This window comes from Strix uralensis, chromosome 4, assembly GCF_047716275.1.
Source record: "Strix uralensis isolate ZFMK-TIS-50842 chromosome 4, bStrUra1, whole genome shotgun sequence".
NCBI lineage: Eukaryota > Metazoa > Chordata > Aves > Strigiformes > Strigidae > Strix > Strix uralensis.
Window position 1 is genome coordinate 26,594,120 of NC_133975.1, and position 16,030 is coordinate 26,610,149.

Genomic DNA, 16,030 nt, shown 5'->3' on the forward strand with positions numbered 1-16,030 from the left:
CCCAGTAGAACCTCCTCATCTTGAATGGGGTTTTTTGGGTTTTTTTTTTGTTTGTTTTTTTAAGAGCTTTTCCCCTTGTTGATAAATTAAAAACTCTTGTTCAGGTGGATTCACAGCAGTTCTAACTTAAGAGCTGCTATCATCATCTCAGTCTGTCAGGAGCATGTCTCTCTTCCCTTTCATCTTTCCATAATCTTCCATTGTCCATCCCTGTCAAATGTCCGTTGCTTGTTGCAGATAATGAAGCCTTCTCCTAACCAGTTGCTCCTCTGTTCTCCTGTTGCAGCTCATACCCTCCACTGCTATCAGAGATGCCAGATCCCACCAGCCTCTCCTCAGCTTCCTTAAAAACTCTTCATCTCTTGTCTGCTTCTTACATGCCGTTTCTCCTCCGGCATCAGCCCGCAGATCCACTGCATCATTCTGGCCTGTAGGAGCCTTCTCCTCTGCTGCGACTTTAGGAATTGCTTAGTAGAACAGGGCAGCAGCACCAGGAATTAAACATTCATCCTTTCTGTTACAAATTTGAAACCTGTCACTACATGGCTACTAGCTTTCACTACACTCTGTTATCTCCCAATTGTTTGCTGAACTCGCCTACGCCCTGTAACCAGCAATGTGCCCTCTACAGGCAAGGCCTGTCTTTTCACACCGGTTTTCCCACACCGGTAGAGCACAGTTACCCTTTGCGAAGGTGAACACGTGAAGCTGTATCGGCACCCAAGTTTTATTGGTAACCACTGGAAAAGTTGGCGAAAGCAGCCTCCCGGGGAGGAGAGCTGCCCTCAGCTGGCAGGAGGCGGCACCCCCCACCCCGCTCCTGCGGTTCTTCTTTTCCTCCTGCAGTGACCCTTCGCGCGGGGCAGGTGCCGGCGAGCCTCCGCAGGACGTCGGAGGCCCGAGGCCGGATGCAGGCCCCGCCAGCAACCGCCTCCCGCCCGCCCCAGCTGCCCGCGGCACCCGAGGCCGGGAGCGGCCGCCGCCCCCGCCCACCGCAGGCCCGGCCTCCGGGGCGGCCCCTCGCGACGCGGCGGCGGCGGCGGCGGGCGCGGCCGGGCGAGGCGGGAGCCGGCCGGGGCGGCGCTGCGGGCCCCGGGCGGGCAGGGGGAGGGGGGCGGCGCGGAGCCTCCTCCCGGGCTGTCCTTCCCCGGCCGGACGGAGAGCGGCACTGTGTCCCCGCGGCGCACGCTCCACCGGAGCCTCCCCCTCTCCCCGGCCGCCGCCGAGCAGCTCCCCACGCCCTGCGTCCGCCGCCGGCGGAAGCGAGCGAGCCGAGCGGCGGGAGGTAAAGGCCGGCGGGCTCTGGCGCGGAGCGGCGGGACCGGGGAGGAGCCTCGCCCTCCCCCTGCTCCCGATAGGGTGCGGGGGCCCGCGCTGTTCGCCGCGGCCCCCGCCATCTCGGGGGCGGGGAGGCGGCCCGTCCCCGCTATCTCAGGGGCGGAGAGGCGGCCGGTCTCTGCGGCGGCTGAGGGCAGCTTCCCCCCGCTGGCCAGCAGGCGGGCGTGCGGGAGCCCCCCCGGCCGCCTCCCCGCATCGCGGCGGGCCCGGTGGCGCTGAGGGGCCCGTCCCCAGGGCGTCACTGGAGAGGAGTTGCCTGCGGGTGGGAGGGGAGGCGGCGGGGCGGGTGCTGCGCGGAGGGCCCGCCCGCCAGCCGGGGGCCCGGCCAAGGGTCACGGGTCCCCGCTAGCGGCTCCCCTGGGCGGGGAAGGGGCCGGGGGAGCGTTGTCGCTAGCAGCGGGGGGGCCTCTCGGGCTGAGGCCGCCGCTCGGGCCTGCCCTGCCCTGCCCGGGGGCCTTCCTGTGGGCCTCGCGGCTGGAGCTGCCGCTGGGTCGCCGCTCCCCGCCGCTGTGGTGAACGCTACGGGCGCTCCTCAGCGTGAGGTGCCGGCTGCCCGCCCTGCCCCTCTGGTGGCTCTTCCTCGCCCGTCACCGTGTAAGCGCGCTCGGCGGCGGCCCAGGTGCCCGGCCTTCCTGTCAGAAACACCGGCTCCTGCCCCCCGCGGCCCCGGGGAGGGCCCCGGCCTGTCCTGCCGGCAGCGGCGGCCTGTGTGGCGGCACCGATCGCTGGAGGAAGTGGGTGGAAACGCTTCGACTGTTTGTCCTGAGCAAACTATGCGTAGTGCCTGTGAACTTTAAAAAGCATCTCGCAAAGCATAGAGCCCCGCAAGATAAATTCACCCCGTGCGAAATGAAATAAAAAGATTTTTAGTAATTTAAGGGGCTGTTCGTTTTGAACAGTCGAGAGCTGCTGAAACGTGTACATCGTGTGGTTATATAAAGTTGTGACTTTCGTAGTGTAGTACTCCCACGTGCTTTGGACACGGTCTGCAGTTTGCTGATCAAGTGCCATGAGATCAGAGGGCCTTCGGAGGAGCCTGACTTCAAAGGAGAGGAAAAACCCCTATATTCACTATTACTTTTCTTAATTCTTACTCCAAATAACTGATAACAGTTTGACTCTTAAGAGACACTTAAAATGTTTTTATACAGTGTCTTGACAAAGTTTAGTATGCATCTGGAGTCTTTCGGTAGGATGTTGCAGTGAAAGATGAGAATAATTCATATAGGACTTAGGCAAAAAACCTCCAAAAGTATTTTGGATATTTCAGGTAAAGCAAAAGAACAGAATCAGGTTGCTCTTCATCCATTTTGCCTTCACTGGAATAAAAGCCTTAGGTAATATGTCTTGGGATATAATTGGAGAACCAAAGGTTGAGATATAAACCTGAAGCTAATTACAAAAGTGCAGAAAAGTTTAAGAATGGTATACATTTGTAATCATGAGTGTTTTAGCCCTGATTCATCCGGAGTACAGTCACCATGAGTAGGGTGGTGCTTGCTTGTGTCATGTGTTTGCAGCACTTTCAATTTGCAGTAGTTTGTGTGCCTAGATGATGTGAAGAGCTTGTGAAGGAAATTTAACAGTATCAAAGCACATCTTAAAAATCCAGTAATTTATTCTTTATAGGTTTTCTTCTGTTGTGTTTTGGTTTTGTTTTTAACTGTGGAGTTGCCCTGATTTTTTGTGGTCCTGTTTATACTTTGTGGTATTTTTAAGAACTCTCCCCCTGTTGTATTAATGCATTTCAGCTGGGGAATACACTGATGTAGAGGGAAGTGAGGTTCTTGATGTACCAATGTGAAAGTGCAATAGTACCTGACAAAAATGTTAGCCGAGGCATGGTGTTAGGAAATATCCACGGTATACTTACAGCTGTTTCAGCTTTATGGTGTAGGTGGATTGTCACCTGTGATTTTGTCTGTTTTACAAAAGAGAATTATGTTATCTTGAATTAGTGTATGAACATGTTGTAATAGGGACTTTAGGGGGTTGTAGTTCTGTGGTGTTGCATGGTCTCTTGCCTTTCACTCCTACTTGTGTACTGATTTGTAGTCTATGCTAAATGGCTGATGTAATCAGTCTAATTATTATTTTAAATAGAGTTCTTCTGTGTATGAATTTAGCTCTGGTAAAAGTTCCTGAATTATTAATCCTTGAGTTTTAGGAAGTTGCTGCCTTTGTTTTTCTTACAGAGGCTCTGCTACTATAAAAATGTCAGTAGGGCATTAATTAGCTGACAGTTACACTGCCTTTCTGAATTAAGTAAGGCCGTACATTGATATTTTCTCCTGAACCCAGCTGTGGGTAGGGAAGAGGTTAAGTTTTCCAGCTGTTTCTTCTCAAGACTCCACTGGGGATTTTCGATCTACCAGTGTCTTGGTTTATGTAACTGATCTGTGTTCCATCTGAAAAATTGCCTGTGTTAACTCAAATGACCATTTAAAACTATTTGAATGGACCTGGCTGATGTTTTTTACAGTCATATAAGGTGAACTCATGTGAACTACTTTCTGAACATAAATGACAGGTTTAAGTCTCTATCAAGTAAGTAATGACAGTCATTTGATGGCTGTAAGCTTTTCATTGATGTACCTAGATCAGGATGAGGTCATCTGGCTGTGGTTTACATTAAGCTGAAAGTAGTTTTTATCTTTTTAATAGCTGTGTAATGGCTGTACGTGTGCCATGTTCAGCTGGCCTAGTAGCTTCAGCAATGGAAATGCATCTGAACATACAAAGTAGATACAATTGTCCTGATAGGTCTGTGTAATGTAGTTTCCAGCCTAGGACCTGATACGTGATTTTATTTTTTTTCCCCAGAAAATATTTAGGATGTCTACATGAATAAGCTGTTCTCATTCCTGTCTTGCTTTCTTCATGTGGTTTGGTTTCTTGCTTTCTTTTTTAAGTCATAATTGTATGATGCATCTTGAATCAGTGTGAGTTGGCTAAGTGTATTGTGTGTCACTATAGTATGTTCCTGTTTCGGAAATTCTGGAGTGGTTCTCATGTTGCTGTTGTATGTGGACCACAAGCAAAGTTCACAAACTGCTTTATGTCTCTTTCCAACCTGACTTCTCAGCTTCCTGATGTGGCTGCAACTGTTCTGAGTTCACTGGTTAATAGATAACACCTTGGTGAAAAATCTGGCTTATGTTCCAGCATACCTTGTGTGTTCCAGCAGTCATGATCGTCTCATCAGTCTCCTGTTCTTGCACGTGCTTTCTGCAAACCTGAACACATCTTCATTTTATTTCTGTACTTGAGCCCACGCTGACGTTCAAAAATTTCTTGTGCTTCAGCTTTGTTCCAGTGTGCAACAAACCTTCATTTAGAGTCACAGAACTGAAAATTGTATGAGGCTGTTAGAAGGGAAGTGGCAGCTGGATATCACCAGAGTGCAGCACTGTATGTATGCGTCACGGACTTGAAGGTCTTAAGCAGACCTTCAGGTAGAAAGAGATTATACTGCAGAATGTTGGTTAAACAGTGCTGCCTTTGAGTTGTTCTGTGTATCACTCACAAGGGAAAGGTGTGGAGCTGAGAAGCCTTTGTATGTGGAAGCACCAGAACCAAGGTCTGGTCACATTGCAGAAGCCTTGTTAGGTGTCTACATGGGTCTGAAGATTCGTGCTCTGGAGTCCAAGTCTTTGACAGCCACTTCCCTTTGTTCCCAGCCATGTTAGAGTTGCAGCATCATCTGTAAGAAGAAAGTAAACCCGTCTTCTTTTGCATCAACAGCTAAAGCAAGCCAGGATTTGTGGAAGTAGCATTTGCATTTATTGCCAGCCCTGACTGCTGCCATTGCAGAAAACTCTAAATATTCTTTTAATGTTCTGCTTTTCCTTCTTCCATAATGCCACCTGCATGTGCCAGCCCATAATAATAAGCACCACCTGTGGTCTTCAGTAATACTCCTCTTCTACAGTATCTTCTAATCTTGATGGAACCAGTCCTTACCCTCGCTGCTGCCCTTCTGATGGCTTTCTAAGCACTAAAATAAATGCTTATCCTTTGGCCAGGTCTCAGTCACAGGAAGAAAAACCAACCAACCAAAATCCTTAAGAAACAAGAAACAGTAATATAGCAGAATACAGCAGTATTAAAATTAACCTCATTTGGAGAGTCTTGCACAAGCTTTATAATGTTGTATTTTCCTTTATCAGCCTCAACTATTCTGTGCATTAGACTATATCATAGTTTCTTAGCCAGATATTGCCAGAGTTGCAATTTATAAAAGATTACAAGCTATTTCCAGCAACTCAGAGAGGCTCCAAGTCTTGAATTACAAGATCCAGGCACTGCTGTCTGTATGAAGGCTTTTCAGAGACGGGTATGAAAGTTCATCTGGAGAGGATGTGAAAGGAAATTCTGTTGTGCCGAGAAACTGTAATTCTGCAGAGATGTGTTACTTGTATTAACTGCCCTGCAGCCTGACTTTTGGACAGTCTCTGGAAGCGTGGTGTGGGCAAGTCTCTCCAAATACCCGCGTGTTTTATAATGTGGAGCAGGAATACAATCTTAAGGAGTAGTACTGATGGCAGGTGTGAAACTGCAGAATCACCACCATAACCACAAGTCTGGTCTCCTTTGTTGTAGCCTCTTACATTACTCTGTGGGCTGGGCATAGGTCTCAGCAAAGCAGCTGAGCTGTGTGGAGTCTACACTGGGGGCCGTCCAGGTAGCCTGAGAGCTCTGCCTCCTGGAAGATCTCCCCTCAAAGCTGAGTTCAGCATGGGTATGGTAACCCTTACTTCAGCGCACTCGAGCAGGGCTGTGAGCTGTATGGGAGGCTACCAAAGAATGTAGGAGGGAAGCTATAAAAGGATCTGATATCTCTGAGCTCTCCTAGGGCTGGAAAGACATTTTACAGACTCTTATTATTTTCTGGGGGGGAAAAAAACAGAACAAAACAACCCCTAAAACCCCATGCAACAACCATCTCCAGCTAAACAAGGAAAACAACTGCTTCTTGATTTTTCTAGCTTGTCAGGCTGCATATTTGCATGCTCCATAATCCCAAGGCCGCTTTCTTTTTTTTGCCACATCCCAAGTTTTGACCTTCAGCACACAGTAAAAGGAAGGTGAGTACAAAAGCAGTTCTTACCAAGCAGACCTGGTGCTGGAGAATGTGCTTACTGGTGACTCTCTTCCTCCTACCTCACTGCTTTAATCATGTGCACCCAGCAGGAGATCTGCCTGTCTTTGAGAGTGCCATTCTGGGAGCTTGTGCTCACCTGTAAGGAGGGTCTCGAGTAAGAGCAGCTTCCCAGCTTAAAAGGAAACTCTTTGATGTCACCTGTCAAACACCAGTTGACTGCCACTGCAGGTTGACTTCTCATGACATGGCATGTGGAGAAGAGCCTTTGAGTCCTTCCTAGTGAACAGGGCTCTGCTCTTCCTGAAAGTTGTATTTGCTTCCTAAACATCTACTTTGGATGTGTTTGTGCTGGTTTTGTACTCTTGAACTGTGTGTATAGTTGATGGACAAAGTTTTTGTTTCATACTCAAAGCTAGATTTATTTTTTGCAGCTGCCTCAAAAGAATCTGCTTGGTCCAGGCCATACACCAAGCTTAAAAATCACAAAAGTGGAAAAACACCCTAGCAGACAGATTGCATAAAGCAATCTGCTTTATTGAGACATATATGTCAGTGTCTTGCACTTTGACAGAAGTTGATGTGAAAAAGAGGACCTTAGTTAAAACTGTTGAAACAGCCAAAGCGTTTGGGACAACCAGTGGGAATAACACTGAGCAGGAGAGGGAAAAGAGTGGACAAGATGCTTGAAGTGTTTTTACAAGCACTTTGTCTCTAGGGTATAGATTTTCACATTAAATAACAAAGCATTTAGGTGGCCTGTTCTGTTGCTGACTGCTGGCAGAAATGGAAGAACACAAAAGGCTCCCAAACTGTCTCCTTTGCTACTCTTACGCGTATTGAGAAAAATCTGCAGGAAGGCATTTCCTATTTTTTTCTTCCATTTTTTACCTTCTGGTTTTTAGAGAGGGGACTCAAATGTTGTCCAGAAAGAAGAGTTTCTTGTTTATAAATACAAATAGGAAGTACAATGTTTGGGTCTCAGTTTGATTTCATTGGCTGCTTTTTTCTCTTGTGCTTGTATTTAAATAACTGTTTTGCTCCATTTATGAGAATTCAAAGTGCAAGTGAGCAAATGTGGAAATAACCTCTCTATTTTAATGCGTGTGTGTTAGTAGAGCCTGATTCAGAAAGCAGAAATCTGAGTGAAAATAACGAAGCATTACACTGTTATCAGGTACACTTCAGCCTTTTTGTTCTGTTCTAGGCTGAATTTATATTCAGAGATGAAATGTTCTGTAAAATTGCTGAATGGCTTTTCAGCCTTTCCTGGTGTGGTTTTTGTGAAGCCGCATGTTTTGAGAGTGGGGTGAATAGCGTTCTCTGCCTGCAACCTGTTCTTTATTTACTTTGTAAATTTGGATTCTCATCATCATGTTCTTGCTTATGTGAAGTGCTCTGTTTGTTTTGATGGCAATTCTTAATGCTTTGGAACAGTGGAATGAGGTTAGATGCAAAATGGGAGACAGGTTCCTCCATCTCTTGTGAAGACTGCTATAAAATAATTGAGCCATCAACCTGGCGTGTTAGGAGTGCAACAGAATATTTGTTCCAAATTCTGTACCAGATTTAGGTGTGTATGCTCAGTGTGGGGTTTTTTTTGGTTTGATGGTTAGCTTGTTTTTTTAAAAATTTATTTTAGTTTGATTGAAAGCACAAAGCTGTTGTCAGGAAAGTGAGCTCTAGGCTAATATGTACAGCCTTTGAGTAGAGCCAACATCTTTGGTGTGTACACAGTGGATTAGGAGTTTGCAGCCACTTCGATGAACAGAAATGCAGTTTTTTAGCATTGGTAGGGCATTGCAAATTAGTTTTGTAAGTAACGTCTTCTGATTTTGATGTACCAGGTTGTCTTTGCTTAATTCACCACATGACAGAACGAATCTTTTCTTGACCGGCATGGATATGTAGACCTTTTCAAGATGGTTAAGAACTGTGGTGAAGAACCAAGTGGAATGACAAGTGAGAAAACTTACTTTTATTCCGAACTAATTCTGCTGCCATTACGTTATTTCTTTACCTGATGTCAGTCAGAGAGATCAGTAGCTGAAATCAAGTAGGCATTCTTATCCTTAGGAAAACTTATATTTGAGCTCAACTTGGCATGTTGGGTACTTTGTCAGTGAAATGTTGGCTGTGCTTAATCTACTGAAAACAGTTATGTGTATTGCTCAGTGTTAAAACTTTGCTTAAAGTTGCATGGTCTGTGAGCAAAATACCAATTTTAATTTGTGTTCTGATCATTCCTTTGTCAGGAGAGAACATCCATTTCTGCTGACAGCTGATTTGTATGTTTGAAAGTATGGTTTCCTGACAGAAGAGTGCGTTATATTTTTTAACAGCAGATCTTTATGAAATATGCCATCAGTGGTGATTTTGGAAAGATGAGAAGGGACCCACTGCAGGGCAACTCAGTGAAGCTGAAAATGTAAGTTCTATGTCATTAATATTTTATTTGAATTACAAATACAGATTTGGGTTTTTTCCAATTTCCAGCACGTCAGTATATGTGTGTGTTTTTTAAAAACTAGGAGATTCAAATGAACATTACATGATAAATATTTAATGTATTTTGAAATTTAAAAATTGTTTAAAACCCCCCCAACCCAACAACAAACCAAAATGAAAAACCAACACCCCCAAAACCCACCTCTTTTATATGTATGGAGCTAACTTCTTTAAATTGGTCAGAGAAATTGAAAAATGTATACAAATCAGGCAGCTTTGGTCAGATTGGTTGAATGTTATTGGTTGAATGTTACATTGTGTCAAGGTTGGAGACTTCCTTTTTCCTTCAAAAAGGAAGAGAAGTAGTATTGATAACTTATTTGTCATTTGAACTTGATCACAGTTAAACCAGAAATGTCCCATGCTGCTGAATGCTTTTAGTAAACCTTGAATACTGATTAGAATATTTTTCTGCTCTGTTTGCTTAAAAAATAAGTTCTCATAATGACTTTGAAAAATTGTGTTTACTGCTGGTTGTTTCCCAATGTGTATCTCTGATTTAAAGAGCTTAGTGAATACTTTTGGTATCAACTATCTAACTTAAAAAGTAGTTTAGTGTATTTCTTCCTTTATTCTGTGTTCTGTCTCTTCTTGAATACTACCTGTTTCCTTTTCTTCCTATACTTGAGATTATATGTGTAATAGGACTTGTAGTCAGTCCACTCCACTTCAGAATTTTGACACATCTTGAAAATGCAAGCTTCCGTGTGTGCTTTCTAAGATATCCCAGTGTAAAAGACATATGAGATGTGTCAGGCCTTCATCAGATCTTTATTCAGCAACTGCGTATACATTATGATATTACACTAAAAATGAAACAATAATGCGTATCTCAAGCCTGAGACTTAAATTGTTTTTCCAGAAATTCTAGAATAGTCAGATGGTGCCTAATATTGTTTATAGTAAAAATACAGTTATTCAACAATATATAGCAGTACTTAGAAAGCATAGCTTTTGCTATGGAAAACAAAAGATATGTAGCTGGACACATTTTATGTAGTCTCAGTGTAAACATGACTCACGCCTTTTTCACTTAATTTTAGAAAATGCATTTATAGCCTGATTTTTTAAATTTCTTCAGAGTTCTAGGAGAATTCTTCACAGCAAGTTTACTGATAAAACTACTGGTTGGCAATGTGATGGCATGTGTATGACAAGTCTATGTTAGCAATTATTTCCTAAAATAAATGAAATCTTAGATATTTTAAAAATAGCAGATTTGGTTTTGGAGGGTCTTGGGAATGCTTTTGTTTGGATGGTTTAAATGTTTTGGATTCTTTAGATTATGTGTCATAAGAAAGAGTACACTTTGAATTTTTCGAAGGACAATTTACAATTAAGTTAAAGTTGCAATTTGCTTTCCCTGTATTGAAGCCTGGAGGATTTTTTTTTTTTATATTTTTTTTTCCCCTTAATGTGAGGAGTCTGACCAGAATGGTTAGTATACTCCTGCTATTTTGGATTAATTTCTTCTATGGACAGTTGTATTAATGAAAGTAAAATGGAACCTTTTGAAAAGTGTCTGCAAGGGAATTCCTTTGCAGTAAGTGTGGTGATTTAAATTCACTCTATGCTTTATGGAAGAATTTTCTTACATATTTTCCTAAGACTGTAATGCTTCATCAGTTTAGGTATGAGAGTGCAAAAAGTGGAGAGGGAGGGACTTAAAAAACTTGCATGTTCTTCCTCTTCTGTATAACTGACAGACACTTTGTATTTATTGGAAACATTGGTCAACTTTCTTCCCCCTAGGGAATTATAACACATTTTTAGAACTAGTTTATGAAATGATTGGTTTTCCTTTCACTGGAAAGTTGAATGTTGTTAGTAAAATGGTGGGATTGAGACTTGGAATCTTGGTCCATCCTCTTGCTGTGCCAGGTTAGCCACTTCTCTACACCTCATTGCTCTGTCAAACAGAAAAAAAAAATGCATTGTGTTAGGTTGATTAAGTCAGTGCCTGCCTGTTTCTGTAGTGACTCGCTTGCCTGTAATGGATGCTAATCTCTGGCTACATGTGTCTATGCCTACAGAATATCCGTGATGCATCCATCAAGCTCATTAGGGGTAGCAGTACTGAAACAGGCAACTCCTGAGGCTCATAATCTACTATCAGAAATAAACTCTCACCAGTTAGAAAGATGATGATGTTAAAGTGCCCTGACCTGACAAGTCTACTTGTTCTCTTCTAGGTTGATAGGGCTTGAAAATGATCTTATTTTGTAGGGAATGCTGGTATCTTAATAACTTTTATTTGTAAGATTGCTTAATTTGGAAGGTAATTTTCATACAGGCAGATTTTTGTACGTATGCTTGTTTGTGGTAGTTGAATTACATTGGGAGGAGATCTTTAATGTCAAGAGATGTGTATTTCTGAAGAACTATGAGTGAGGAGGTGCTTGTGGATTTTGTTTTGCTTTGTTTTTAAAGGTGAAGTCGAGACTGCCACAGGAGTATTGTTTTTCATCAGTGCTGAAATGAAACAGCTGTTTGCTCTAATTGGATGTGTGTCAAACAGCGGCACCCAGAACTGACTAGCGAACCTCTGAGTGTATTGCAGCCTCTGGCTAATTGTCTAGAATTCCCTTTCAGTGTGTTCAGCACAGCCCTGCTCTTCTAAATCATTTTGTTATTACAACTCCATTTTCATTTTGGGGGAAAAATAACCCCTCATCCACAGCAAACTACAGACTGATTCATATTATGTTATCCAGAACCGATGCAAGTATAGCTGTTGGGTTATTCAAAATTATTTCCTCTTTTGTAGTAAGCTAATTTCCAGAAAGAGAAACTTGAATATCTGAAATCGCAAGTCACTAGATAAAGTCCTCTTTAAGGTTCAGGGCATGCTGTGAAAAGCAAGTGAAAATTATTCCTTTCAGTTGAGCGTGTTAGTGTTGTCTCTTATGTACGGTGTGCTTTGTATGTGTGCAGGCAACTATTTTTATACACTTCTATTGTGCTTGATAATATCAACAGAAGACACTGTCCAGGAGTCTGTCCAGGAATTTAATTGTAAATATTGTGGTAAACAAAGGAGATTCTGTCAAAATATTGTGTCAGTGATACTGGCCATGGTAAATACGTTATTTAAATGAAATCCTGGGCAGTACTGATCTATCTTTTTGATAGGTTTAACAGTTTCTGCAATTTTACTGAGACTTTAGATGGAGAGATGGGACAAAATGTGGATCTGTGCATTGCCTTATCATACGTGGGTGTAGTGGGAGTCACCAAGGTTTTGACCTGTGTGTAAGTTCTGAGGTGACCGATATCTTTTTCCCTTCTGCCTGCTTTTCCCTTCTGTGTTTAATTGCAATAAACAGTTTAGGCCTCAGTAATCCTAAAACAATGCACTGTAAATTCACTGATTGGGATTCATGCAGACTGAAGTGTATGGCTTCATTAGGTCATTAGAGTAAGGCCTTCTAACATACAGTGCGATACATAGCCTAATGCAGGAAGTACATTGGGAAGGGAATATCCTATAGTGAAGGTAATCAGTTGTTAAAAGACCTAGCTACAGAGCATGTTTTTCAGCAGCAGGTCCTTACAGGTTTGATCATTATAAGAAAGGTAGATTAAAACATTGACAACACTTGGAGTGTTCTGCTTAAAGTCTCAGTGCTCAGTAAAATCAAGGTGCATAAATACCTTTCTCCCTTGCAGATCTTTTCTTTGTCACTGAACCGATTTTAGTGAGGAAGAATCACAGTTTTTAGCACTGACACATTATGTGAAGTTAGTTCTCAACCTCTTTTACTGGCTGGAGGATGAATCAATTAGAAATACAAGTTTGAAAATCATGACTTGCTATAATTTTTAATTGTTTTGCTTGAATACTTTTTTGTGACAGTAAAGAATGGTGTAAGGATGGCTAATCAGAGAGGTGAACCAAAGAAAGTGTAATGAAAAAAACAGATGCAATTGTCCCAGCTCAGTGTGGCTAACTAGCATCTTCCACTGTCATTTCTCCTTTATTTTTGGAAGTCCACCTCTTCCTTTTCCTGTCTATTGTTTTCTGTGTCATCCATTTCAGACTTCCTTGACCTCTTCATTGTTTCAGACATCCGTCTTGTTTGTCTACCTAAGGTCTATATACATACAGTAGAACCTCCTGGGATCCTGGAGTTGTTTGTTTTTCTTACATAAATTTCTATGACTCGGGAACAGTCCATTCTCTTCTAAATGATACTTCTCTTGGTTGCTGGAAGAGGTTGGTAGAGAATAATGGAGAAATGCTGTCCAAATCTGGCACTGGTCTGGCATAGTCTTTTGTGTGCCAGTGATCCAGGGAGGGAAAGACCAAGTGAACTTGGAAGTGCTGCCATTGATTTAACTGCACATGTTGAATTGGTCGTCACTGGCAAAATAATCTTTATATAGAAACAGGTATTTTATGGCCTACTTAGTAACTGTTATCACTAAATAGTGAGTCTTTGCTGTAATTAACTTCAGATTCTGAGTTTTACCAAGGTTTTAGTCTTCTGAAATTATTTGTAAAAATTATAAATTAGTTTGAGCATCACCAGAATGCAACAGAACTTTGATGTTATTTGATACAAAATGTGAGATCACGCTATACTATGTGCTTGTACTTCAATTGATAATCTCTTTCCTTTGCTATACAAGATTAGTGCAGTAACTGGAGTTATTATAGCTGCCATAATATTTTAACTAGATGTATTTAAAGGCTTTATGGCAGAAGGGGGGTGGACAGAAGCCTCTTCTTGCTTTATGGCTTATAAAGCTGTAAAATGTTTTTAACAATTAAAAAACCACACACACAGGCTGAGGTAGGAAGGCACTTCTGGATGTCATCTGGTTCAACCCACCTGCTCAAACAGCGTCACCTGAAGCAGGTTGCTCAGGGCTGTGTTCAGTCAGGTTTAGAGAATCTGCATGGGCAACCTCTGCCAGTGTTTGAACACTGAAGAACCCCAACTCTTTACTCTTAAAAAATCAGGGTGGGGGAAAAACCAGTCACAAAGGACTTCTGGAAGACTTGGAGATGTCTATTATGTTTTCCAGTACTTCTGAAAGAGGAGCAAAATATCTGAATTTTAACAAAATATAAGCATTCCATAATGTTAACTAGTCATCAGTAGGTGTTAGCAGAGGAATGCTGCCTTGACTTGCTTCCTTTACTTTTCTGGATTTTTCTTTTAAACTCCATTTTATTTGTTCTTTCTTCCAGATGCAGATTCAATATCTAGTTAGTCAGAAAATAAGGCTGCTATTTAGCTGTCAGCCATTTGAAATGACAAAAGACAGCCTTCTAGAAAATGCTTTCCTGGATGCTTATGTATTTTTTTGATCTTTTAGCGATCTAAATAGGAGACATGGTAATGTGACTGTGTATTTTGTTACAATTTCTCTGTTCTCTTTTTTTCCAGGTCTGCTATTTCTGTTATGCATAGCCCAGTTACGAGAGGCTTTTTGTGATTTCTGAGCTTGGTGCTGTCAGCCTCATGTGAACAAACTAAAACTAAAAGCAAGCCGATTTTTAGAAAACAAAATGCCACGGAGAAGGAAAACTGGTGGGAGTCCTTCTCGAAAGAATGGAAATTCTGACAGAGCTGCTATTGCCATATCTCAAGGGGACCCAAGCCACTTAGTGTCACAAGCAGTGCATAATGTCAATAAGGAAGAGCTCTTCAACAGCATGTCGGAGATGTTTTCTGACCTAGATCCTAGTGTGGTGTATATGGTTCTGTCTGAATGTGATTTTAAAGGTAAATAACGTACAGTTGGCTTTACAGTTTTGTTCCATGCGCAGACGGCTCTTAACTAGGGCGACTCCAGAAAAGTTGGTGTGGGTGTTGCAAGTGTATTTGTGAGTTTAGCTTTTAATGAGTAGGTGAGTCATAATATTTTGAAATTTTGTAACTCTTTCCATGCAAGATTCTCCAAGTTTGACATTGTTTCTGTGAGGCTGGTAATTTGCAGTAGCAGTATGCTTCATAAATGGAGGTATGGTTTAAGTGGCTTGTTCTGTGACACAGAGCAGGCGCTGGTAGAGTTGTGAGGAGAATCTGTTTCTTCCAATTAGTTTCTGTGCCATATCTGCTAGATGCATAAACTGTTTCTGCAGGAGGGGTATTTTATGTTCTAGATCACAGTTTTTTAAAACAGCGGTACACCGTATGTGGTCCTGGCAGCATTTGCTTTTCCTTAAGTACTTGAATTGAGCTTTTGTTTTACTTTCTATTTTGCACTGTCATCTCCACTGAGGATTAGTATTTGCAGGATAAATTCTGTTTGTCATGTTGAATTCTCTGCAGCCTTGCTTGGACTGTGTTTCTTCCCCTGTATTCTGCCAAGCTACAGACCCACCTCTCCTGGCAGACTGTTTTCATGTCTGTGCCCAGTCCTTCCCATGCTTTTGTGGTTTTGAAATTCTTCTATATACAAGTTCATTCACTTTTAGTGAAAGTAATGACTGAGATGCTGGATAGCAACGTCTGAGGAGTTATTTGGCAGGCAAATAAGTCATATATGGAGCATATTAATCAATCTATCTACATATGATCAGATGTGATTAGCTGAGATTTTTCTAAGAATATTTGCAAAGAAGGCAGAGTTTGGCATTTTTTTATATGTATGAAAGCTAGGTAGCCATTACAAGGGCTGCTTTTGTTGCTGTTTTTGCCTTACCTAAATTATACAGAGTTTATAACTTAATAACTCTCTCACGTTTGTTGATACGATTGTTGTTCCTTTTAAAATTGAAATTAATGGGATTACTGATTCATGCTTTGAACTCTTGATAAGATTCACCTATATCAACATAACAGATTTACCTAGAAGCTTACTGGAGAATTCAGTAAACACACTGAGTTCATTATTGTGTTGTACTATTAACAAGAGTTTAAAAATTGAATGATTAATGTCTTTTCATATGAGTAATAATAACTTGCTCATATAGTAAAGAAGATGGAAGGACAAGGAAGATTTTATTTAATGTGTGCAGAAAGAGTGAGACTTTAATGGAGTTAGACTTTTTGCTGTGCTTTCAGGAAAACAGAAGCTTAGCTTTAGGGCTCATATGATACTTGTGCCAGGTTTTCATTGTGTACTCTA

At 42.1% G+C, this 16,030-nt stretch overlaps 1 protein-coding gene across 10 annotated transcripts in view; it reads left to right on the forward strand.

Moving 5' to 3' along the window:
• Positions 1 to 1,047: 1,047 nt before the first annotated feature.
• N4BP2 (NEDD4 binding protein 2) overlaps positions 1,048 to 16,030 on the forward strand; it is a 43,119-nt gene continuing 28,136 nt past the window's right edge. For 5 of the 10 annotated variants that reach the window (XR_012628662.1, XM_074866025.1, XM_074866032.1 and 2 more), the window contains exons 1-4: positions 1,049 to 1,285; positions 8,287 to 8,401; positions 8,695 to 8,867; positions 14,344 to 14,682. Coding sequence is in view for 9 of the 10 variants with exons in the window: in XM_074866025.1 (XP_074722126.1) it covers positions 14,466 to 14,682 (217 nt within the window). In the remaining variant the exon portion in view is untranslated. Of the gene's footprint in view, positions 2,073 to 3,901; positions 6,426 to 7,474; positions 7,617 to 8,286; positions 8,402 to 8,694; positions 8,868 to 14,343; positions 14,683 to 16,030 lie in introns of those variants that run through there. The other 5 variants (XM_074866033.1, XM_074866027.1, XM_074866026.1 and 2 more) reach the window with 5 other exon arrangements.